General features: G+C 58.0%; 1 protein-coding gene across 1 annotated transcript; it reads right to left on the bottom strand.

The window, feature by feature from the left end:
* Positions 1-427: 427 nt before the first annotated feature.
* Positions 428-16,879, bottom strand: PPP1R9B (protein phosphatase 1 regulatory subunit 9B). The gene is made up of 10 exons (XM_037033392.1): positions 15,002-16,879; positions 10,834-10,966; positions 9,460-9,580; positions 7,494-7,598; positions 6,303-6,438; positions 5,659-5,811; positions 5,497-5,550; positions 2,628-2,857; positions 2,217-2,313; positions 428-2,041 (listed from the first exon to the last, which is right to left on the bottom strand). The coding sequence occupies exons 1-10, from the start codon at positions 16,373-16,375 to the stop codon at positions 1,988-1,990; spliced, it is 2,457 nt and encodes an 818-aa protein (XP_036889287.1). The 5' UTR covers positions 16,376-16,879; the 3' UTR covers positions 428-1,987.
* Between the last annotated feature and the right edge of the window lie 7,744 nt (positions 16,880-24,623).

Below are 24,623 nucleotides of genomic sequence, written 5' to 3'. Positions count from 1 at the left end.
GCTTGTGCTGGGAATGGCCATGCTTGCCCTCGCTCTCACCTCTTTGGGGCTTCACCAAGGCTTGTCCCCCAGCTGCCACCTCCTAGAAACCTTAGGTTCTTCAGGCTGGGCTTCCCCAACAGGTTAGAGGATTTCTCCATGGACGGACTTGGGGTTCATCTTACCACATCCAGCCCATCCTGGAATCCCATCAGAGGCCTTGTACAAGGAGGAAGGCAGCGCACCTAAGGAACTCGCTAGAAACCCCAGCGTTGCCCAGTTGGAATGGATAAAGCATGGGTGCTGATGGAGACAATGGTAGTAGAGGGTGTGTGCGGGAACCAGGATCTGAGAATCACTGAAGGTGGGAGGGGACCACTGGGCACAGACAGGCACCGGCCCCTCCCTCCCCCCCACCTCCCGGGAATCAAGAAACCAGGCAGCAAGGCTCTGGGGGCTGCTTTTATGGGGACGACCTGACAGAGGGCATGGTCCGTACAAAACCGGGAACAATACATACATATATATATATTATATACAGAGACGCAGTCCTGCGGAGGGTGGGACAGGGATAGCCACCAGCCCGAGAAACGGGGAGCGCCCGCGGCCCCACCCACCCGGCCCCGCCCCCTCCATCTGCCTGGGCGTAGAAGTGCACGGGGCGGGCGAGGCACCGAGACAGCCAGCTCTTTCAGGGGGTAGGGAGAGGGCTGGGGACGGGAAGGGGAGAGGGAAGAAATACTGATCGGTGGCATGGTCTATTTATAGGGGACGAGGAGGAGCGAAACGGATGGGACAGGGGTTGTCTACTTAAAAAATGAACAAAAACCCAGGCTGGGGCGAGGGCATCGGAAAGGGGCAAAACTAGAGACGGATTCTGAAAGGGGAGGGGACCTGGGCAGGGGTCTCACCTCCCTTGGTCCAAGCCCCAATTTGGGGTTAAAGTGAGGAAACGAGTCAATTCCACTTCGAAAGCAGGCTGTCAGCAGGGCAGCCCTGGTCTCCAAAAAGTTTAGTAGTAAAATGTTGCCCTCCAGTCAGCACGTCGGAAGGGTGTGGTTGTGGGTGGGGTGAGGCTGAACCTCAGTGGTGTTAGTACAAGGCTTTCCCGTGTGGCCTGAGGCAAGGCAGGGCAGGGCTGGGCAGGGCCAGTCCTGGCTCTAAGTAAGAAATGCTCCTTTGCCTAAGACCAGGTTCTCTGCAGCCAGGCCCTCTAAGCTGACCACCTCTCCTCCCTGGCATTCCCAGGCTTAGCCAGGAAACTGGATGCCAGAGAGGCCACAGAACAGTTCCAGGAAGAGGTTATGGCTATTTGGCACCAGGGAAGGGCAAGGGGGAGGCACAAGGAGAAACTGAGGGCTGCCGCCCCGCTTTTTCTACTTACTCCCCTTTCCCCGAAGGATGTATGAGAAATCAGTGCAGGGCCGGGCCCAGCCTCCAGGCTCTGGGGTGAACTCCACCCCTCCTGGGAGGGGAGACAGGGATGGGAGGAGGTGTGGAGGCAACCCCTCCCAGCAGGAGGATCAGAATGAAACAGAGACAGCACAATGAGGGGGAGCAAGAAGGGCCAGGAAGGTAGAATCTCAAGTCAAGGAGCCCTGTGGGCAGGGAGCAGCCTCCAGGTGGTGAAATGCTGGGAGAGCCCCCAGCCCCATTCCAGTCCAGAGACAAAGGCTGGAGGTTGTAAAGTCTGGCAGTTTGGTCTGCAGGTCCTTGTGTCTGTCCATCCACCACCCAGGCCAGCCCTTGGCATCCCTCGACCTCTGTGCCTCAGCCCCATAGGGTAAGAAGGAGGCCATCCTCCCAGCCACCTGTCTGCCTGGGGCCACCATAATGGGGCCTGTGATACGGGCCCTCTGGTCCCTGAAGCTGGGGGAGGTGGGGCAGAGGGGTGGGGGAGTTGGGGCACCTGTCCCCAGGCTGGTTAGGGGTGGGGTGGAATATTGAGGGCGGGGTGGGAGGACAATGGGAGGGGATTAATTATTGTCTGGTCAAGGAAAGATTCCTGTTAAGTAGAATTGGAATTCCTCAGTGTTTGCAGGTTTCCTTCCAGTTCTGAGATCTAGAAAACAAAGGGGAGAGGGGGTCAGGCCTAGGCGCTAGGCTTGGGCCCTGCCCCTTCTGTCCCATAAGGCCCTGAGCTCTTGGCCAGCAGCATGACCCCCCTGCTACCCTCCAGGACCCAGAGTGGGCGGCGCTTCCCCCACAGCCCTGCCCTCAGGCATCCCTGGGCCCACCTTGTCCAGGAGCTTGTCCATCTCCTCCTTCCTTGCCAGCTCTGACTCCTCCAGAACCCGGCGCTGTGCAGTCTCCTTTTTCAGGAACTCAATCTCCCTGGTGACCAGTAGGGGACAGACGACAGAGGGTGGGTAAGGGGGTGTGGCCTGGCCTCCATCCAGGAAGTATCAGGGTCCTCACCTCTAACTGGACAGCCCTGTCCTCTCCCTGTTCCCAGGTCAGGGGTGCCCAGGTGTTCCCAATGCCCCTGGGGCCTGGTCATGCTGGGCCCAGGTACCTCCACCACGGGGCTCTCCAGCCTCTGTGTTTTCACCTCCCTGCTCTGCTGGGGGTGGGGAGGGACTGCCACCACAGGCCCCTCAGCCTCCCTGGGTCCAGCCCCACCAGCCCCCAACCCCATGGCCACATACTTCTGCTGGTAGTCCTTGATGAGGCGCTTGGCCTTGCTGTACTTGCGCTCCAGGGCCTGGTACTGGGCCTGCGTCTCCCGCAGGTGCTCATCCACAGCTTGGCACAGGCTCTGGGCCTCACCCCAGTAGCCCTCCAGCTTCTCCATGCGTTCCTTGTTCTCCTCCACACTCTGCTCCAGCTGGGCCTTCTCCACCCGCCACCGGCCCTTCTCCTGCTCCAGGCTCTGCAGCTGAGAGAGGAGGAGGGGCCCCCAGTTGGTGGGGGCCCCCGGGGAGCCTAGGTGTACCCTCATCCTGCACTGGTGCCAGAGCCTCTGGATGTTTCCCCAGACACGGAACCCACTGCTCCCCAACTACTCACTCCTACTTGGCTGAGCCTGAGGCCTGAAACCGGAGAGGGAAGAGGTGGGACCTCAGCTTCACAGCTCCCAGCCCACGTCCCTGACACTGCAGCGCACTCCCGGGAGGTAGGAGGCCTGGGTTAGTCGCTGACTGGCTCTGTGACTTGGGGGCAAGGCAACTTCTGTTCAGTCTCGGTTCTCCAATCTGTAGAACAGGTGTGACTCCTGCCTTGCCAGGCTTACAAGGGCCTCAGTGAGGAGGCAGATGTGAAAGAGCTGGGCAGGTGAAGGTCACCACGCCCTCCGTCCCCTCCCTGCACCTCTGGCCCTACCGACCAGTCCCTGCTTCCGCAGCGTCTCCAATAATCAGCCTGGCTCCTCTCCCAGCTCCCTGGCTACCCCAGTGCCGCTGCAACAGCTCAGTCCTGGAGGCCTGTTCTCTCTCTCACCTCCCACACCCCATTGTGCAGTTAGAGCCCTGAGTCCTGAGCTCCAGCCCAACATCACTTCCAACTCCTCATGAGTCCCGTGCCCCGACCCCAACCCCACCCACAGAAGCCCATTCCCCCTTTCCTGTCCAGCCCACCTCTGCTCAAAGGTGCCATCATCTCACCTCCGTCCCTCAAGCCCCTACCCTCCAACCCTGTTGGCTGCAAACGCCACTCGCTCCCTAAACTCCAGCCACACAAGCTTTCCTACAGACCCTCAGGCTGCCAGGTTTCCTCCTGGCACATAGCGTTTGCCCATGTTTCCCCCCCCGCCTGGAGTGCTCCCATCCCCCCTCCCTCTTGCCTCATCATTTCCCACCAACTCACCCTTGGGTGGTCTGCTCAGTCTCACTTCCCCGGAGAAGCCTCCAGTGAGTACCTCCAACCACACAGTCCCCCGCCCCCTGCCCCCACCCCCAGCAGGACCAGGAGCTCCAGGAGCTCAGTAACCCAGTCCTCTCCTACACAGCCTCATGTCAGTCTGTAACGACACAGCCGTCAGCGTGCAGACGCTCAGCTGCGTGAGGGCAAGCATCTGCTTTTGCCCGTCATCTAGAAGGCACCCGACAGGTGTTTACTGATGGAAACAGGGACAGACCTTTGACACCCTGTCCCCTTCACGCTCTGCATCCACCCAGGACCCTGGCCAGTCATCGCTACCTCAGCCATGAAGCTCCAACCCACCCTTCCCTTCCGTACTCTCTGCCATACTCTGGGCAGCCCTGGCTCACACATGCCTCCAAGTTTCCTGGCCTCCAAGTCCTTCCCACCTAGTTTCATGACCTCTCACTTCCAAGGCAGTGACGTTCCCCCTTATGGCCCTCAGATGGCCACAGGTCCAAGGCTAGAGTCCTTAGGAGGAAGCCAGGACACCGCAGCGACAGCCCACCCTGGCAACCCAGTTCTGCTCCCACCTCTCCCCCAGCGGAAGGGCTGCACCAGCCCACGGGCCTCCTCCGAAGGCAGCCTCCAAGCTCGAGCTTGTCTCCTTCCAGCGATGCCTTTCCTCTGCCTCAGTCATCTAAACCCTGCCCCGCCCCCAAGGCTTAGCCCTGTGTTCCCCTCTCCCCATGCACAGTGGGTGTAAGCCTGCATGTGGGCATGCACACACACGTGTACCTGGTCCACTGTGTTCACATGGCTCTGCGCACCCCTGCCTCTCCCCACCACCCTGGAAGCCCCACAGGAGCTCGGCCTCCTAATGTCCAGGCCCAGCAGTGGCCCAACACAGATTTTTAATACGAATCCTGTGCATCTCCATGCTGACAGGTGTTAGCTTCCAACGCGCTTGTGTGGGTGGGTGTGCATGGTGCATGTGTGTGATTGTGCATGTTGTGTGTGTGTCACCATCTGGGAGCATCAGCGTCTCTGTGAGAAGGCACACGTCCTGTGACAATCTTCCTGCACGATGGCCATACCTTGTGCCTCTTACATCAGAGCAGAGCGTCTACACATCCAGGCCGATGCGCCTGGGTGTGAGGTCGTGTGAGGTCATGTGAAGCAAGGGTCTGCCATCTCCGTGTCCTGCCTGTGTAGAGCGGGTGCCTGTCTGCAGATGGCTCAGGGCGTGCTATGTGCCAGGGGCCCAGGCTGGTGTGTGCCTGTGTGTGTCTCTGGGCAGTCTGCATGTACCCTGGCCCTATAGGTAGAAAAAACGTGTGGACCAACACAAACATGAAGACATCTAGTGTGTAAGTTCACACGCTTCAGTATAATACTGTAGCCAACTGCACAACCTTTGATTGAGCACCTGTGATGTATCAGATGCTGTACTAAGGACTCCCCATGTATTATCTCATTTAATCGTCATAACCATCCCATGGTGTTGGCGGTATTATTACCCCATTTTATAGGTGAGGGGACTGAGACACAGAGCAGCAAGTGACTAGTAGGGCCGATGGACCCAGAGCTCAAGCTCCTATTGCTGCCCCCCCGCCTCAGAATAGCTTGCCCTGTAGTGCTTGTGGGGGGCAGGGATGGCAGGCACGTGTCAGTGTGTGCAGGTGTGAGGGCAGGGGTCATCCCTCCACACCCCCTCACCTTCCTCTTCAGCTGCTGGATCTCCGCCTCTGTCACAGCATGCTTGATCTGGAGCTGCGGGGACAGGGGCAGGTGCTCAGCGCTCACTGGGGTAGGTGGCGCCGTAGAAGGGGTGCTGGCCTACCTTTACCCTCCACCACCCTGGGGACCCTCTCCTCCCACCTCCTTGAACTTGTGCACCAGCTTCTCGGGCTCCATGTCGACAGGGGACAAGGCATCCTCATTCTCCGCCAACTCAAACACCTCGATGGCCATCTCGCCACCTGGGAACGTGGGGCTCAGCTCCTCATCCTCGTCAGTGGCATACTCTCCCGTCTGCGAAGGAGAGAGGAGGCCGTGCACCCTGCCTGTCCCAGCCTCCCTCGGCCTGACGACCAGGGCCTAGGCTGGCAGCATTCTGCCCACGTCATCCTGGGAGCTACTTAGTGGGGGTCTCAAGCCTCCCCCGTCAGACTGGGGGCCATACCAGGAGCCTGTGTCTGAAGGCATGGGTAATTCCCCCCTAAGACTGAGACCCCTGAAGAAACGGCCTATGCCTTCCCCTCAGAGTGTGGGCTCTTTGAAGAACTGTACTTCCATTGTAGGACAAGGAAGGCTCTTTGAAAAAAGAGGGTGTGCCTCCTCTACTACACTGGAGAGAAGGGACTACATCACCTCTCTGAGACCAGGGGCTCCCCTAGGATAGGGAGTGGTGCTCTGGGCTTCCTCACAAGGCCTGGGGAAGGGGTAGAGGCAGAAGATGGCTGTAAACCTCCATGCAGCCACCAGGGGGCGATGAGGCTGGCAGCCAGGATAGGACTCCCTACCTCCTCATCATCCTCCCCATACTGGGCGTATCTCTGCTCCATCATCTCCCGCTGCCATCGCTCCTGTTCCAGGGTCTGCTGTATCAGCTGAGCCACCTCGCTCTGCTCGCCAGGTCGCTCCCGGCCAATCATAAACCTGTGGGGGCACCAGTGTCATCCCCTTTGCTTCTGTCCTCAGCCGGGTTCTGCCACCATCCTCCGGGCTGGGGCTCCTCTCTCCACACCCAGGCCCTCCCAGGGGAGGTGAAATGAGAGGGCTGAGTCCAGAGGCTGCAGAATGTTAATAATAAATGGAGGAGCTGGGGGCCCTTATTGGGTTTCCTTCCCAGGAGAGGCAAAGGCCCACTAGCCCTCCTGGCCAGTTTTGGGGGAGGGGCGATGTCAGCTCAAATTCCGTCTGGGCTGTAGGGGCCATGAGTTCAGGAGCTACCAGCGCAGGGGTTCTGACCCCACCATGTGGGAGGAGACGAGGCAGGGGGTGCAAAGCTGACCGCCCCCTGACAGAGGGCAGAGGCTGTAGAGGGGTGTCTTGTATAGGCTCCAAGGCCCTGAGCTCCAGGAAGGGGCGGGATGATGGTGACCAGAGATTAGGATGGAAAGGAAATAGTGGAACTTCCAGGCACCAGCCCCTCCTCTCCGTGGCCACCCACATCCTGTTTCCCTCCACCACCCTTTCCTGGGGGCAGTGCCCCTCTTGCCGGGGGGCAGGGAATGGTCCCTAAATGTTTTTCCAGAGACGGACATGGGGAGCTTCTAACACAACCCCCTTAATTGACAGGCCTGGGGAGGAAAGTGCTCCCAGGATTACACGGGGTAGACGAGGAGGAAGGGGTGAAATGCCCAGGGGAGGGACCCCCGTTTGCATGGCATTCTTCCTGTCCATCTCGGTTCTTCAATGAATGGGTCAGGACAGGCAGGGGGAAGAATGAGCCCAGGAGGCCAGTTCGGAGGTGCAGTGGACAGCAGGCCTTGGTGGCCACAGCGATCAAGGGCTCAGGATGGGAAGGCAGGCTTGAGGCAGGGGATGTGGGCCCAGCAATTCCTTCGGGCAGGGAGGCAGTGGGGCCTCCTCTATAGGTTGGACCACCCAGAAACTTAACTGTGCTTGTTGGGCAAGTAGGCAGAGTGGACGGAGGAGGGCTGAGCCTCCTGCTGCTCCCACAGCCACCCACCCCGTGCTTCCGGCCTCACCGCACGCGGCCCTTGGTGTTCCGGAGCACGGAGGCCGCGAAGCTCTGGGTCACTCCCACCAGACTGGTTCCATCTACCTCCACCAGGAGGTCGTTCACCTGGATCCTAGGGGAGGTGACATGGTTAGGAGGGTCAGGAGGGGAGCTGTGCTGTTAGGGTAGAGGGGCCCCCTTCCCATCAGAAACTCAAGGCTCAGTCCTCACAGGGACCTGGTACTTTGTCTACCTGCACAAAATGTATGAGGCCTGAGGATCAGGCACCAGCCAGACTCACCTGTGGGCAGTGAGACCTGGGTAAGCAAAGCACACCTAGGTGTCCAGGACCAGGAGTAGCGGCAAGCTCCTTTCCCGTGACAATCACACTCTCGTCCCCCCCTCCATCACACCTGACAGAGCAGTGACGGCCACAGAGCTCATTGCCACCATGCACACCCGCAAGAGCCCATAGCCCTCTTACACACACACATCTGCTCAGACCTGAGTCTAAAGATTTCCTTCCTTGAAAACGTACACAACACACTCGTGTTCACATTCTGTCCCACAGGGTCGCCTCGCCCTGACACAGGTGCACAGCCCCCAGTGCGCTCCAGCTGTGGTGCTGGAAGCCCTTGTTCTCCACACAAGGAGGAGAGGGATGGGGGTGGCCCAGCCTGGCCTGCTGGGGGGCGGGGAGGAGAGAAGGGACCCCTGACCCCTCTCCCTCCTCCACTCCCGCCTACCCTGGAGCTCCAGGCCTTCTCTCAGGGCTCCCATGTGGAAACGGAGGAAACAGCTTACTGTAAACACTTCGTCGCCATATGCCCCATGAGTGAGCGTGAGCTCGTGGACACACTCTGTACTTGCACACACAGTCCCCAAACTGCCAATCAGAGGGCCGGGGGAAAGGCTCTGGAAAGCCCAAATGAGGTGGGGGTAAGGGGAAGAGCAGGGGCCCTCACCTTCCTTTTCACTGTCCCTGCCCCATGCTTCTGCACGAGGCAACCCCACCTCCAGCAACATGACCCCAAAGTCACCCGGCCCCCACAGGGATACTCCCTCACCTCTGTCACATGGAAGGGCCTGGGTTGGAGGTGCCATCACAAGGCCCCCGATGTCGACCTCTAACTTTTAACAACCGTGAGGTGCCCTAAAGCCCTTCCCACTTCCCTGGTGCAATACACACACAGAGGGGTCCCCAGGCTTTCCAGGATGCCAGCAGGGTCCCCAGAACCTTATAGCCCAGACACCCCCCTCCACCTCCTATGCCAAAACACAGGCGCACATCACACATGCAAGCAGCAGTTTCCTCTCCAGGCACACGCCCGCCAGTCTTTCTAGCCAGGCCGTACCCTGGGGTCCCCTTGCTCTCCAGGCTCCAGCCATAACTGCCTGCAACCTCCTGCACATAATACTCCTTTAGGCTAGCTAACTTCTGTTCTCCTTCAGGTCTCAGCTCCTATGTCACTTCCTCCAAGAAGCCTTCCCTGATACCCAGAGAAGTCAAGCCCTCCTTTTTATGCCTTCATGGCACCCTGTATTTTTCCTCCATTTCCCCGTTTTCTGGGTGTCCACTTGAATGTCTGTCTCACCACACGACATGCTTCACAAGGGCAAGGTCCTCATTGCTGGTTCCCCAGGGCCTGGCACCAGCCCCAGGGCACAGTCAGAGACTGGATGTTTGCCGAATTCGGGGAAGAATGCTCAGATGCACTCCACCAAGCCCAGCGCCTCCACGCTCATGCTCTCGCGACCATAGCCCAACACACACCCCAAACCCCAAAACAGCCCCCATCTCCAGCCCCCCAAGAACGCCAGCACCGTGAGACTGGGGCTTCCACCTGGGCCATTCACTGCTGCAGCCTCAGGCCAAGGCCAGCACCGGGCACAGGACCCCTCCACGAACATCCGAGCCCCGCACAGGGAGTGGCTCGTCCTGGACCAGCGGCCCACCCTACAGATGGCAGCTGCCGGGAAAGGGAGAGGCGTACCTGCCGTCCCGATGGGCTGCGCCGCCCTCAGTGACGGTCTTGACGAAGATGCCCAGCTTCTCCAGGCCCATGTCTGCCCCGGCCCCCATGCCGATGATGCTGATGCCCAGGCCCTCAGAGTCTGTGGAGCAGAGCGGGGTGAGAAGGTGGGGGGGGGGCATGGAGAAGGGAGGGACAAGGAACTCTAGCTCCGGGCTTGTAGGAGACAGAGTGAGAGAGATCCCCTGACCCTCAACCCTCACTCTGGGACGTGGCCCCAACCTCAGGAACAGTTCCCCATGCTCTCGAGTGTCCTGACACTGCGTCAGGGTGCGGTTTTGTCTACCCCCTCTGCCAAGTCAGCTAGGATGCTCTTGGGTCCCTCTCACCCTTTGTCCACCCAGAGAACTGACGGGCAGCAGGGCCTGCCGAGGGAGGGAGACCGACATGGGAGGGCCAGAGACTGCCCTGTGCATGTGTGCAGCTGAGTATGTGGAGGAGGGGGTGGGGCGGGGGTGGCGGCAGGCTCTCCTCTTCTCCAAGCTCTCAACCACACTCACAGCCTCGGGGGGGGGGGGGGCGGGGGGGAAGCTTCTGCTCTTCTCACCTTCAAGGCCCACTCCCCTCTCCACAGCCGCCCCAACCCTGGTCCCATGGGCTGCTGACATCCAAACTCATGATCTTCGCCCCCAGACAGGCTCTTCCCATCTGCCACTCCCTCACGGGGCCTGGGAGTCACCTAGATTCCTCTCTCCCCCACGCAGCCTTTGCCCAAGCCAAGTCACCGCCAGATCCTCCCATTCTGCCTCTCCAGGGCCTCACAGGTCTGCTCGCTTCCCGCACACACGGCCATCATCTCGTCCACACCACAGTGCTCTCGGCACCTTTCTCCCACATCACAGTCTGGAATGGTCTTTCTAGAATACCTCTCCCACACCTCGCAAAGGCTTCCAGTCCATCTTGGAAAAAAGCACCCTTTTGGGTCTCCGAGGCCTTGTTTGCATTCCCTTCCTCCCCCCTCTCCACTATCCAAACCCAGCCAGCCTGTCCTCTCTTTCCTGCAGACTCCCCTGAACACCTCCTCTTCAGAGCTCAACTTGAGCATCCCTTCCTTGGGGAACCCCCCCTCCCCGAGTTGGGTCAGGTCTCCCGACTGCTGTCACTGTGGTCCCTTCATGCCTCCCCAGGACCCGTTACAGCACAGAAGGCCGCATAGTCGCACATGACTGTTGCACCCATGTCTGCCGCCCCTACAGGACGCCCCTCATGTCTGGCCAACACACAGCCCAGGAGAGACCACGGTGCCTCGGGAACCTGGCGACTGTGGGAGCACAGAGGCCCGAGGCAGCAGCTGGAACGAGAGGGAAACCTGTGGGGTCCGGCCCAGCCTCTCACCCTTCTCCAGCTCCACGGGGAACAGCTCCAGCCTCTCCACCCGCTTCTCCAGTTCGTACTCTGCAGAGGCCGCCATGGGATCCACATCCTCATTTCGACGATCGTAGTCCTCATTGGAGTAGGTGCTGAACACCTGGGGAAGGGTCACTGGTCAGAGGGGGAGGGTGGGATGGGCCTGGGGAGGCCAAGAGGGCAGGTCGTGCTGCCTGCCGATACTCCCCTGCTACCACAGGCTGCCTCCACCCCCGGACGGGTGGAGGTACGGCCTCCCCCAGCCCCACCATAGCTCCAGCTGGGAGTGAAGGTCCTTCTAGTCCTGGTGCCCACGGGGCAAGACAGAAAGAGATGCGGCCTTGTCCAATCCGGTTATTCTCTTCTGCAGCCCAGACGGTATGAGCAGGCCCACAGGAGGGGGGCAGGAAGGGCTGTGCTGGAGGAAGTGTCAGACTCAGGGACCCAGGTCTCCAGGTCAGAGAAAGACACATGGACAGGGGCAAACAGGAAGTGAGAGATGAGGCCCTGGCCAGGCAGCTCGGTTGGTTAGAGCGCCATCCAGATACACCCAGGTTGCAAGCTTGACCTCTGGTCAGGGCACATGCAAGAATCAACCAATGAATGCATACATAAGGGAACAACAAATCAATGTCTCTCTCTCTAAAATCAATACATTAAAAAAAAAAAAGACAGTGAGAGATGAGGGAAGACCAGGCCAAGGCGAGGGTGGACAAAGACAGAGACGGACACAGACGGCAGAAGAGTGGAAGGGACAGGCTGAGCAGGAGGAGAGGGAAGAGGAGGAGGGGAGAAAGAACAGAGATGCTGAGGATGCCAGATGGGAGGGAGGAGGGAGCGGGTGTGAGACACAGGGAGGGGGCGGGGAGCAGGAGAGACAGGGATGGGGAGGCAGAAGGGCACCCAGGACCCAGCTGACATGACCCTGAAGTTGAGGCCAGAGTTGGGGAGGCAGGAAGAACCACCTCCACCCTCACGGAGAAAGAGCAGGCCTTCCCCTGAGGTGCCCCTCAGTGGCAGGAGCGGGAGAGAACCCCATGGCCTTGCTGGCCCTGCAGGGCCTCGGTCTCCCTCCAGGCCTGGCTCAGCCCTCAGAGGTTGGCCCCTACCCCCAAGTGCACTGGGTTCTGGTGAAACAAGGACATGCGGGAGGTGGCAGCCTCTCTGACACTGTCCACAGGAAACCCAGCCTTCATGGTGGCCCCAAGGCCAGCTCTCCCTAGTTGTCCCCTGCCGTGCCCCTGTGCTGTCACCCGCTTCCCATGTCTCTCAGCAAAAAGGGGCTTCCCCAACCCAACCCTCCTCCTCCAAAGAACAGAAAAGACAGAGCAGGGCTCTGTGGGAGTGCCTGATTCTGGGCCCGGGGAAGGGGGCCCCCAGTGGGAGGTTAATGAGCACTATTTGGGGTGCCATGCTTCATCGCCTGCAGGATGACAGTCAGCTAAGTGGGGGTGAGGAGCAACTCTGTCAGGCGGCTGGACCCGAGGCCTGAGGAGCTGCAGTGGGCACTGTCTGCACCGAGGCCCCTACTGGGGCCCCCTCTAGTCCCAGGTCCATGGCAGGCAGCAGTACTCCTATGTCCCAGCTTCAGTGTGGACTCCTCTGTGTCCTTTCCCCGCACCCTGGAGGCTCCCTCCCAGGAGATGTTCACAGGCCTAGGGGTGCAGCTGGGGGTGGGGGTTATGTGGCCACTAAACTCACTCTCCTCCATTTCACAGCTTCAGAATGACTCAAGCTCAGACCCTGAAAGCTCATCACCAGCTGTGCAGTGGCAGCTGGACAGCCCTCCTGACACCTGGCCCTGGGGGAGGGCTGCCCGTGTGACACAGTGCAAGATGCCAGGCCCTTGGCCCTGGGGTAGCCAGTGGGAGGGCAGGATGAGACTGCGTCCAGCTAGGCCCTGGCAGTTGGGTGACCTATGACTTTGTCCCCATTGCACATGTGCCCCAGGCCCTAGGACAAGAGCTGGTGTGAGCCTGGATGTCCGCTGGTGTCCGCCTCAGTCTCTGTGGTGGCCTGGGTCACCCTCCTCCACAACACACGTGTACACGTGTGCACATACAAACACACAGTGACCTCTAAAACACCCCCCCAGCCTGTCCTGGGTTTTGCCCTCATCCTTTTTTAAATCCTGTTGCTTCGCAGGAAACCCAGGCCTCAGGCTGAGGCCCAGGCTGTGGGCCTCACATTGCCCATACCGCCGTTCACATTGCCCACCATGATGCACCCGGCCTATCAGAGGGCCCTGAGCCCAGTCCCCTGCCCCCACACCCCATATGACAATCTGGAATTGGGCTCTCTGTCCTCAGAAGCCTCCATAAAGGCAATAACTGGGTCATCAGCAGGACACATGGCCCAGGACTTAGTATCTGTGCAGGGTGGGGGCAGGGAGCGGGAAAAGTGGGGATTGCTGCTGGGGCTGGAGAGGAAGAACTCCCAGCAAGGTCAAAAGTCAGACACAATAGGGTGGCACCACTTGCCACTGCTCCCACACTCGGGCCAGTGACAGTCACCGGGGAGTCGGGAGCACTGCTCCAAATCGTGTACTATTTTTACCCAAAAATCAGGGTAAGGTGTCAAATATAGACAGTCAGAGGCCCAGGACTGACGGACCAAATGCCACCTCTGCGGGGGTCAGGGGGCTCAGAGAACTAGTGGTGGAGTTGGTGACAGGGTCCCCACTTCCTCAGGGTCCTACCCCCTTCCTTAGGTCCCAGAAACCACCATAATCCTCCATTCCCTCCAGGATCTGGTGGCCTCAGGGGGAGGGAAGGGCTGAGAAAGGACTTGTAGGGTCCTATAGGGGAAGAGGCTGGCCAGGACTCTTGCCTAGAGGGGCAGGTTACAACACTCTGGCCAGTGAGTGGAAGCTGGGACAGCTTCAGTGTCAGGAGCAGTTATGGAAACTGCGAGCAAACAGCTGAGGGTTTGACCAAGGAGGGTGAAGGCAGGATTCAGGCCCAGGCAAGTCCAGGGGCCTGCAGACCTGGCCACTGAACCAGGGGAGGTAACAACAAGCCATCTGGGCTGAGTGTGCCAGTCAAAAATGGGAGGTTGAAAGGAAGTAGGGGGTCAGGCCTGGGGTTCTTCAGTCTCCCCAGGGGATGCCTCCACCCCTCCCCCCACCCAGCACTGTCCTGAGGAACTCCGGGCACCTGCACGCTCTACAAAGCAATCACCAAGTGTGGTGGTGGGGACAGAAGAGAGCAAACTGAGACTTCCCAAAAGGGGGCAGCCTCCATCCCTGTCCAGAGAATGTGACAAGGGCACTCGGGCCTGCCCAGGCCATGGAGTCTGTCCTAGTGAGCAGACGAGAGCAAAGGCATGCAGGCTGGGGCCAGGTTCCCTGGGGGTTCCCAGCCCCACCCTCTCCTCCCTGACCTGCCCAAGGCTTGGCCCCCTGGAGGGCCACACAGAGTGCCTACTCCCCCTAGAACCCAACACTTCCCCTCCTTCGACCCACACAGACCCCAAGAAATGCCGCAGTCCTGGCCTTCCCCCACCCCCAGTCACAAGGCCCCAGGCCAGCTCATCTTCAAAGAACTGCTTCCCTGTTTCACTTCTGCAAAGTTGGAGTAGGGGCTACAGGCAGGATGGCGGAAGGACTACCTGAACCTCGGTTTCGGGAAGTTCCTGGCTCCTCCCTCCCACATCCTTTACAAGCCTTATCCAGGGAGTCACAGGGAACGATCCCGGGCTCCCCACCGCCCTCCCGCCCGGAGCGGGGTCAAGACCATTGTGGAGAGCTCTCCACACGCATACGGACGACACACAGGGACACACGCACACGCACACCTTCCCACCGCCCAAGCCTCTGCCTCTGGCACCTCTGGAGGAAGAATGTCTGGGAGAGAAAGGGAAAGCAGGTGTCTCAGGACCCTAGGGGGCGGGCAGGGCTTGTGCGGCGTGAGCGCTGGGCGGGGCTGCAGGCAGCCGAGCCTAAGGGCAGGTCCGAGCAGGCCGCCCCCGTGTCGGGCATGAAAATTATCCCTTTCTGACAAACAGCTGGAGCTCCCCCACGCCCCCCTCGGGGTGGTAACTCGTGGGAAGGGGGCTGAGTGGCAGAGGCTGACTCAGCCTGCCGAACGCCGCCGGCGAGGTGGGGGTGGCAGCGCGCGCTGGGCGGGGGCGGCGCGGGGGCGGGGGGCTCACTCACTTGGATCGGCGCCGTGCTGAAATGGATCTTCCGGCTCGGGGCCGGGTCCTCTTCTTCGGACAGCCCCGGGATCTCCACGCAGCCCGACTCGGGCTCATAGGGAGGCTCCGCATCCTCGTCGTCGTCGTCCTCGTCCTCCTCCAGGGCGCTGCCCCCAGAGTCCTCCCCCAGCCCACTGTAGGCGCTCACGTCCACCAAGTCTGCCTCCGAGAAGTCCTCCTTCTTGGACTCATCCGCCTCCTCCCGGGCCACATCCGGGGCCCGGCCATTGCCCACCCCTCTTTCAGGCGCCGCCACGGTCGCCGCCTCTTTCTCGGGGGCCGCTTGGGCCTTCTGCTCCTCGAGCGCGGGGCTGGCTGTGGTTGCCAAGGCGCTGCCATTCTCCAGGGCCGCGTGGACCGTCACCTCCGCCTGGATCACTTCCCCGGGCGCCGCCTCGGCCTCCGACTCCCCGCTCTCCTCCACCTCCACCGGCTTAATCTTGCGCACCTCCCGGGGCTTGGGGGGCGGCCGAGTGGGAGCCACTCGGTGCTGCGGGGGCTGCTGCCCTCCGGGGCCGCGCTCTTTCTCGGCCGGACCATCCCCCGACGGGGCGGGCGGTGGAGGAGGCGGCTGGAACACCCGGGACCGCTTACTGACCAGCTTCGAGTTGACCTGGGGAGCCCCGGGCGCCACGGCCCTGGGGAGCCCGGGCCCGCGGTGGAGGCCGGGTCTCGAGTCGGCCTTCTCAAAGACGGCGCTGAGCTGGCTGACCGTCGGCGACACGGCGTCGGCGTCCAGCTTGTCCAGAGCCTCGGTGCTCCCGTTGAAGCGCACCACGACGTCCAGCTTCCGGTCCTGCAGGCCCGCGCGCTCCTGCCTCAGCAGCCGCCGCGCCGCCGCCTCCTTGTCGCCGCCCGCGGCCGCCGGGACGCTCCGCTCGAACAGCTTCCGCGTCTCCTGCAGCCGGGACGGCGGGTGCGGCGGCGGCGCGGGCTGCGCGGAGGGCGCGGGCTTGGAGTCGAAGCGGCTCACGCGCTCGGACACGCTGGTGCCCAGCTTGAGCAGGGCGCTGTGGTCCACGTTCTCGTTCAGGCTGCTGGCCCGGGGCAGCGACAGGCGCACGCCGCGCTCGGACGCCCGCGGGGCCTCGGTGGGGCCCGCGCCGCCGCCCGCCTCGCCTGGCGGCCCGGCCGGGGTGCCCATCTGCAGGAACATACTTTTGATGCGGTGGACGTTGGAGCCATATTTCTTGTGGTGGGCTGCCTTGGGTGCATCGTCGGGCCCGGGCGCGTCGGGCGGCTTGAGCGCCTGGATGCCCGCCTCGTAGGCGCTGCGGTGCGGCGAGGCGCTCCGGAGGGGACCCCCGGGCCCCCGCGGCTCCGTCTTCATCATGGTGGGGGGAGCCGGGTTCGCATGCCCCCGCTGCCCGCTCCCCCCCTCCGACAGGCGGCCGGCCAAGTCGGGACCACCGCCCCCTCCCCCCGAGAAAAGAAACCCCGAAAGGCCTTTTATAGGCTCCCCCCCAAAGCGAGCTGCCAAAGACAGTTAAGGCCGCTTAAAAAAAAAAAAGGTAAAAACCCTCCGAGCGCCCTGTGTGGGTCGCCTCCCCCAATCAAGCTGCCAAAGACAGCCAGCGCCTCTTCCGAAGCCCCAGCCGCCTGGCCCGGTCGCCCCCAACCCAACGAGAAAAGCGGCGGCGGGGCCGGTGGCACCGCGCGCCCTGCCCGCGAAGCAGCGGCAGAGGCGCCGGCTCACATCGTCCGCGGCGGTGTCAGCGGGGCTGGCAGCGCGGGCGCCCCCCACCCCGGCCGGGGACCTTGGCTCTCGGGGGGCCCGGCACCCCGGCACCCATGGCTGCTCGGCCGTCCCGGGCCGTTCCGCCGCCGCTCCACCCTCCCTCCCTCCCTCCCCCCCGCGCCCCGAGCCTCGGTCTTTTCTCTGGCTCTGCCCGAGCGGCGGCAGCCGGAGACCGAGCGGCTGCCCTTCTCGCCGCCGCCGCTGGGGAACTGGCACCTCTGGGTCCTAGAGGGATCGGATTTCCGGGGCCGGCGTTCGTGAGCCCTCCCCTTCCCCTCCACCCGACCGTACCCCCTCCCGGTCTCTCGCTCGTCGCTCGCCGACAGCCTTCCGCTGACCCCAGACCCTGGCCAGTCCTTTTCAGCGCATCCATCCCCACCTCTGACTGTGGCTCTTCGCAGACCACATAACCGCACCCCTACTGTATATTGAGGAGGGGCAGTCCAACCGAGGGGTCTCAGTGCCGCCCCCCTTTCACCCCAAAAGTGAAGGCAGATTAGTGGGGAGGGGCAAAGGATTATTTCCTTGAAGGTCTTAGAGTCCCTAGCATGGTTCAAAGCCATCAGCGTCAAAATCGCTCCAGGATTTTAAATTTAAAAAAAAAATTCTGTTATGTGGGCCCTCCCCAAACTTTGGGAAGCAGCATCTCAGGGGTCTGGCCCAGGAATCTGCACTTTAGCAGTTTCCCACAGGGAACCTTTTGCACCCACCCTCTAAGGTGTGAAACCTTGGCGCCCCCCTCCCCCCAGCGTTGCTGGCCTTGTGGTGGAGGAGGAAGGGGCCTGGAGGACGAAATGGTCCTGGTCTCCCGAGCTGCCCTTTTTCCCTTCGGGAGTCTGAAGGGGGTGTACTGCCAACTTGCCGGCTTTGCACCTGGGCTAACGGGGAGGGGGCAGATCCCTGACTTCATGCCCCTCCTAGCATCTTGCCTCTCGAACAGGAGGAAGGAATTTTGGAGGCCTGGGGCCAAAGTTTTACCAGGGAGAGCTCGAGGTTAGGTCTCTGATGGAAAGGATCCTGGCCACTCTGCAAGTGTGGGGCGGGGGGCGGGGGCAGGGTGGCAGTGACCTACACATCCTCTGTCTTGGGAACCCAGAAAGCTGTTTTGAGGCTCCCCCAGCCCCACGTGCACAGGGGCCTGGGACTCTCCCCAGCCCCCTCCAGGGAGTGGAAGTCCGCCCTCTGACCACGCGTGACAGGTCCAAATGCACTGCTTCACTCCACACATCCTAGAAAATGGTGAACATTGTGGACCCTAGGACCCAGAGAATAACTCAGGCACAAAGCCTCCCCCCACCCCACTCCCAGCTGCTTCCTGCATTTTAGGCCTTCCTGCGGCCTCTGCCTCCTCCCCCGCCCTCTTCCCTTCCATCCTCTTCCTCTTCTTCCCGATCTCCCAGTCTCTCCACCCCTTGCCTAGAAGGGCTGTCAAAGAGAGTCCTCCCACCCCTCCACTGTAGGAGTGTGTGTGGGTTTTGTGGGATATAAACCAGTCGGCACGTGTAAAAGAGCGTGGGGGATGGTGTGGGAAGCCGCCTGGGAACCCTGAATATTGGGACAGGGAGGGGCCGGGAATCACAGGACTGAATCTTGAGGCTGACGAGCCTGAGGCTAAGTGAGAGGGAAGATTTGGGTTCTGAGCTGGCGCTGGAAACGAACCCAGAGGCTTTCCAAGGCCACCTGCTTCTTCGCCCAGCTGCTCAAGAAACTTCCCCCTCCCTATTTTACCCTCTGGCCTTGGGGAGATTGAAGGAGGAAGCCAGCTTCAATCTCCCCCTCCCTCCTAATCTGTCTTGAAAGACTGCTTTCAGGAACAAATTTTGGGACTTGTGATTCCAAGCTCAAGTCTGGGGCTTGACTGGTCCCCCACAGTCCCCAACCCAACTATGAATGTGGGTGAGATGGAAATCTCACCTCGCTGGGGATTGGGGGTTTGGGCCCAGTGTCCTCAGAAGCTCTGTGTGTATTGGAGGAGGGTGCAGGGCCTTGGGTGTTCTGCCCAGAATCTCCCACACCCTCCCGTGAGTCATCTTAACTGGTCCCAGTCCAAGGGGTCTGTGCCCACGCTTCTGGCCAGGTGGGAAAGACGGTTCCTGAGGGTGGGGGGAGGAGCTGAGCACCAGCTCTCAGGCCCAGGGACCCTAGGATCCTCAACAACATCTTCAGCAGCACCTCGGATCAAACTAGAATCCTTTGGATGTGTGGGTCTCCTTTGCCCTGAGACTTCCAAAAGTGAAGCCCCTTTAAGGGCTCTGGGATACGGGAGGGTGGAGCCAGCTCAGAACTTGGATGGCTGGGGCCAATGAGTGGGATTATTTTTTTCATGGGCTCCTGGTTAGCTCAATGACACTCCCAGCCAAAATTCCTGAAGAAGCTTTTATGGAGCAATAAGTGCTTTACCGTCACTTCTTCCCTGGAGTCAGGCACCAAGCCGGCTGGCCTGGGAGATGGGTGGGGGATGGCATTGTCTCCATCACCTCCTGGCCTGCCTTAAGCAGCACATCACCTCCCACACATGTGATGAGGGGGAGGACTATTATTTTAGGGAGGATTACCATCCAAATTGGATGGTTTAAATCTAATTTTTACTCCTCAAGCTGTGATCCTCACCTGATTCCTCTAGTTGAGTACCCCAGGGTAATTTAACTATCCTTTTCCATTGTCCTTTGTGGAGGAGGCATTGATGGCCAAATTGCCTTGTGGTCTTTGAATGAAATTCCTTCCTTATCTTTGCCCTGGCGTGGAGACTGGAGTGGTTCCCCAAGCTGACCCAGGAGCTAGGCTGTCAGAGTTCAAATCCTGGTTTCACCGTTTACTAGCTGTGTGACCTTGGGCAAGTCACTTAGCCTCTCTGTGCTCTGAGAAGATACACTGAGCTGAAAGTGACTAGAACACAGATGACCACCTGTGTGGGGAAGGAGATGCCTTTCATAGTCCTTGCTAAAAAGCCTGGAGCCTTAAATAAGGACAGGTCGTCTACCCCCCCCCCCTTGATAAAGCCCCTTCCTAGTTTCCCACCTACCCCCAAATCTGATGAGGACCCTTTGACCTGTTCCTTGAGGCTTGCTCGTTTTAAACACTAGGCATTACTGTAAAGACGGGTGATGATGCCAGGGAGAGATCTGATTTGTGTTAAGTCCCAAATGCTCAGCACCCCGGGCTCAGGCCCCAGCTGGATGCCAAGGCCAGCTTCTCCTCCGAGCCCTGGGGCCTTTGAGAGTCAGCCTCAGAAAGTGATGGTTCCCTTCCCCAGTCACTCTCCTGTGTCTGTCCTACTCTGCTAGGGACTTGAAAACTAGAAAGGTGTGTCTAGTGCATGCATTATATACCGAACTCGAATCCCAGAAGTCAGTGTTGGAGAGCCTTTAGTGGCCCTTGGCTGACCCCTTCCCAGGGAGCATGAGGAAGGCTGAGATGTGGAGAGAAAAGTGACTGACCCAGGTTTGGAGGAAAGAGCCCAGGCAAGGGTTCAGAGGGCTGAACTGAGTCCCAGCTCCACCCATTTGCTGGGTGACCTGGGACTAGTCATTTCTGTTCTCAAAGCCCCTATTTCCTCAAAAGGCCTAATCTGGATGTCAGTGTGTGTCTCCCGATCGTGGGCGAAGCTGGGCCTTCCCCTCTCGCTGTGGAGCAGAGCAGAACAAGGGCTTTGAAGCCAGATCATCTTAATTAGAATCCCCAACCTGCCACTTCCCAGTTGAAGGACTTCAAACTCCCCACTTTCAAATTGAGATGATATACTGACCTCATGGGGTTATGAGGATGAAGTGAGTTCAAAGTGCATAAGGTATTTAGGAAAGCTCCTGGCACAAAGCGGGGACTTGGTGTTGGCTGTCATTGATTGCACATGTATCTGAACATGTATGAGTGTGTGCACACATGTGCTCACGTATGGGGCGGAGTGGCTGGAAGTGGATCAGAGTGTGTCTCTTCTGTGTCTTCCTTGGGCCTCGTTTCCTTTTAAGCCACAGGTGGCAAACACAAGTCCCCTGGATCAAATCCGGCCCAGCACCTTGTTTTTACCAGGCAGCAGTGCCGAGCTCCTTGCTCCTAGTTAAGGGGTAGTTACATTTATACAGTCCTAAAGTTACATTCGGCACTTTGAAGGCAACTGCGAGACTGGCCCCCGGTGAAAATGAGTTTGACACTCCCATTTCAAGATCTGTTATAGGAGATTTTGCAACATAAGCACCCCCTGCCTGCAGCACTTCCAAGTCTTTTGGAATCATCTTTTGGAGTGAGGGTGACCTCCTTCTCTACCTTCCAAAGGGTTTGACATTCCTGCTTCTTGGTTCCTCAGTGCTCCATTGCGCCTGCAGGGAGAGGGATCCCTCAGGGTTGTCCCACAGCTGGGAGACTGCCTTGCTCCCTAGGACCCTCCTCCATCCTGCCCCACCCCCTTCCTTCCACTCACCCTCCACACTTCAGTGCCACTAGGAAAGTTGCGATGCCTCTTGGAGATCTAGGAAGGAGACCAGGAAGGAGGAGTGTGTGTGTGTGTTGGGGGGCAAGGGAGGGGTGGGGCGGAGGAAAGATTTCTCTAAATCATCAGTTGCCTTAAAAGAAAGCCTATATTTAGCCAGACTTAGAAGGCCTGCAAATATGTATTTTGCAACCCAGACAGTCAGAGCTGTGGAAGCTCCAGAGATATGCAGGGAGGTCAAAGGAAAAAACCAACCGGAAAGATTGGGCAATACATTTTGTGTTCAGCAGATTTGAAGAATTCTTCCTACTGCTTGCTCCTGCCGTCAATAACACACATTCCTTGAGTTTTGATGGTGGCCTCTCTTTTTCATCTGCTCTCTGGGTCTCTGGCAGTGGGTGCAGAGGAGGAAGCTGGCTCTCAAAGTCACCTTCCTCCGCCAGCCTTCGCCTCACTGCCCTGGGTCAAGGGAAAGAGCATCCTGCCCCTGCCCCTGCCAGCTCCCCTCCTGCCAGGCTCTGCCGGGCGGGGGGTGGCACCTGGCACGGGGGTAGCCTCCGAAAGTCCAGCTCTCCGGTCTCTCATACTCACCTCCTTGCACTTCACGTGGTCTTGGGGATGAGGGATGGGAGGACAAATCCTGCCACCTCAGGGCAGTGTTTCTTCTCAGAACTCTCAAGAAAAATTATTCATCCTTTTTTTTTTTTTGCTTTTAATTTGGAAAGTTTCTTTAAAACGAAGAAAATTCGTTTCGGAACTGAAAAGTTCCGAGAATCACATCACAAATCGAATTTACAAATCCAGCATTGTGTCACTTTTGCTTCGGGGTCTTTCATATAAAAGAAACAGAACGTGAGAGTTTGAGCTGAAGACCCCCCTCTCTCCCCAGCCCCGCGGCCTGCCCTGCCCACTTCCACAAATTGGGAATGCATCCGTTACAGCCCATGCTTGCAAAAGTATTATTATTCGTGGTAAAATATACATAACATGGCATTTACCGTTTTCACTTAAAGTGTATGGTTCAGTGGCATGAAGCACATTCACATGGTTGTGCAACCGCCTACCGCCTCCAGAACGGTTTCCATCTTCCCAGATGAAACTCCGTGTCCATTAAATGGTAACTCTCTGTCTCCCCCTCCGAGCTCCTGCCAACCACCGTCCTGCTTCCTGTCCCTGTGAACTGGACTGCTCTAGGCACCCCACGTAAGTGGAACCACAGTATTTGTCCTTTTGCATTTGACTTATTTCGCTTAGCATAGTGCCTCCTAGGTTGCATCTAGGTTGTAGCACGTGTCTGAATTTCCTTCCTCCTTATGTCTAGCTACAATGTCGTGTTTTCCCCACATAAGTAAGTATCCAGAAAGCAACACATTGTTATGTTTTCTGTATTATTACGATGTCCTCGTAGATAACAACCATCGTACTGTGTGTATGCTGTGTGTGTCATTTGCGGGTTTCTTTTCCCACTTGACACTTTTTTCGAAGTGTAGCCACGCGGATATGTGTCTTTGGTTCCTTCATTTCAACTCGTGTGTTTTATTTCATCATGCGAATACACCACACTTTGTCACTTCCTCCACTGTACTTGTCCGAACCATCTTTAGAATATATATATCTAGGAGCAGAAAGCCAGGGCTGTAGGGTGGGCACGCATTCAACTTGACTGTGAAATTGCTGTCCACAGCGACCGAACCGATTTATATTCTCACCACTAGCGTTTGTCCAAGACGTCTGTCTGACTAGATTCTGGCCAACATCTGCTCTTGTTAGACTTTATTTTTGCCAGTCTGATGGGCGTGAAGTGGCATCTCATTTGCATCTGCATTTCTTGCCTATGAGGTCAAGCATCTTATGCTTGTGGGCCATCTGGGTTTCCTTGGGGCAAATTGCTCATGTCCGTATCCTTGGGTATCTCTGCAGCCTTTGCTACCAGAAAGCCCGACTAGATGTGATTTAAGCCAAAAAGGAATTTTACTATCTCATGTCACAAGAACCTCTAGGGTCAGTTTGTTCAGAGGCTCATGGACCAGGTTCTTTCCATCCTCCTATCATACCCTCCTCATTTGTGGGCTAGCCTCTTAGATGGGCCCCTCCATGGTCTGGGATGGCAGGCTCAGCTCCCTGTGTCTCGTGAGGACAGCAATGTCCAGAGGCAGAAGACTGGACATTGGAACATAGTGAATGGTTCCCTAGTGCCTCTTCCCAAAGGCCCCACAGGAGACCTCCCTTCCAGTCTTCATGAACACAGTTGCACGCATGTCCACACCTAAACCGATCATTAATCAGAGGAACTGAATCATCGTGCTATTTAAACCAATCACTGTCTACCTGATGGGGATGGGACAGGCCCACCCTCCAGCAAAACCTAGACCCCTGACTCCCACCACACTGGGGTTTTATCAGGGAGGAAGAGAAGAAAGAATGCCATTGGGTGGCACCCAAAAGGTCTGCGCTTCCCTTATTGATTTGCAGGAGGTCTTTGTATCCTGGACACTAACCGTTACTTGTTTTGTGTGCCGCCAATATTACCGCCCAGGCTGTCGCTGTCTTTTAACTTTGTTTATCATGGCATTTTCATAGCAGAAAGTTTGTTTTTATTTTTATTTTTGGTACTGTCATAACATTGATCAGTTTTTTTGTGAATTATGTTTTCTTTTGTCTAAGAAATCTTTTCTTAGCCTGAAATCTCTTACATTTTTTTTCTAATTGTTTTAAAGTTTTATTTCTTTGCTTGTAGGTCTTTCATCCCTCTGGAATGAATCTTTCTGGATGGTGAGGATTTTTCCTATGAAAAGCCAAGTGTCACTCACTTTCTTACTGAATAGCTTATTCCTTCTCACTGAACTGCAGTACCACTGCTCTCATAAATCAAATCCCCACACACACTTGGAACTGTTTCTGGGCACTCTGTTCTATTGCTCTCTTTGTCTAGCCCCGCACGGGTTAGACATTGTTTTAATTACTATCACTTTCAAATACATCTTGGTCTCCGATAGGGACTTACTCCTTTTCAGGACTGTCTAGTCTCATCCTGGTCCTTTGCTTATCCAGAGAAATTTTAGACTCAGTTGGCTCCGCTCTCTGAAAAAGTCCTCTAGGGCTGTTTAGCAGATTTGCGTTAAATCAGGAGATTAATATGGAGAAATTGTCTTTACAACGTGGAGGCTTCTCATCCCTCAAGTTAAGACATCTCTCCAACTCTCAATTTATTCCTTTTATAACCTGTAGTTTTTCTTCACAGATATCTTTAAATGTCTTTTCCAAGACATTTCTGGGTTCTGTACAATTTTGATTTTATTGTGAATGTCTTTTTGAAGAGACATTGGAGTTTCAAATAAATTATTGCTCACGTATATAAACACTGTTGAATTTTGTGTCTTATTGGATGTTAATCTTTGTCCAGCAGCCTTGCTGATCTCT

The sequence above is a fragment of the Sturnira hondurensis genome, unplaced genomic scaffold, assembly GCF_014824575.4.
Source record: "Sturnira hondurensis isolate 20B ecotype Veracruz unplaced genomic scaffold, ASM1482457v3 Scaffold0021632, whole genome shotgun sequence".
Classification (NCBI taxonomy): domain Eukaryota; kingdom Metazoa; phylum Chordata; class Mammalia; order Chiroptera; family Phyllostomidae; genus Sturnira; species Sturnira hondurensis.
This window is presented reverse-complemented; position numbering and strand designations above follow the sequence as displayed.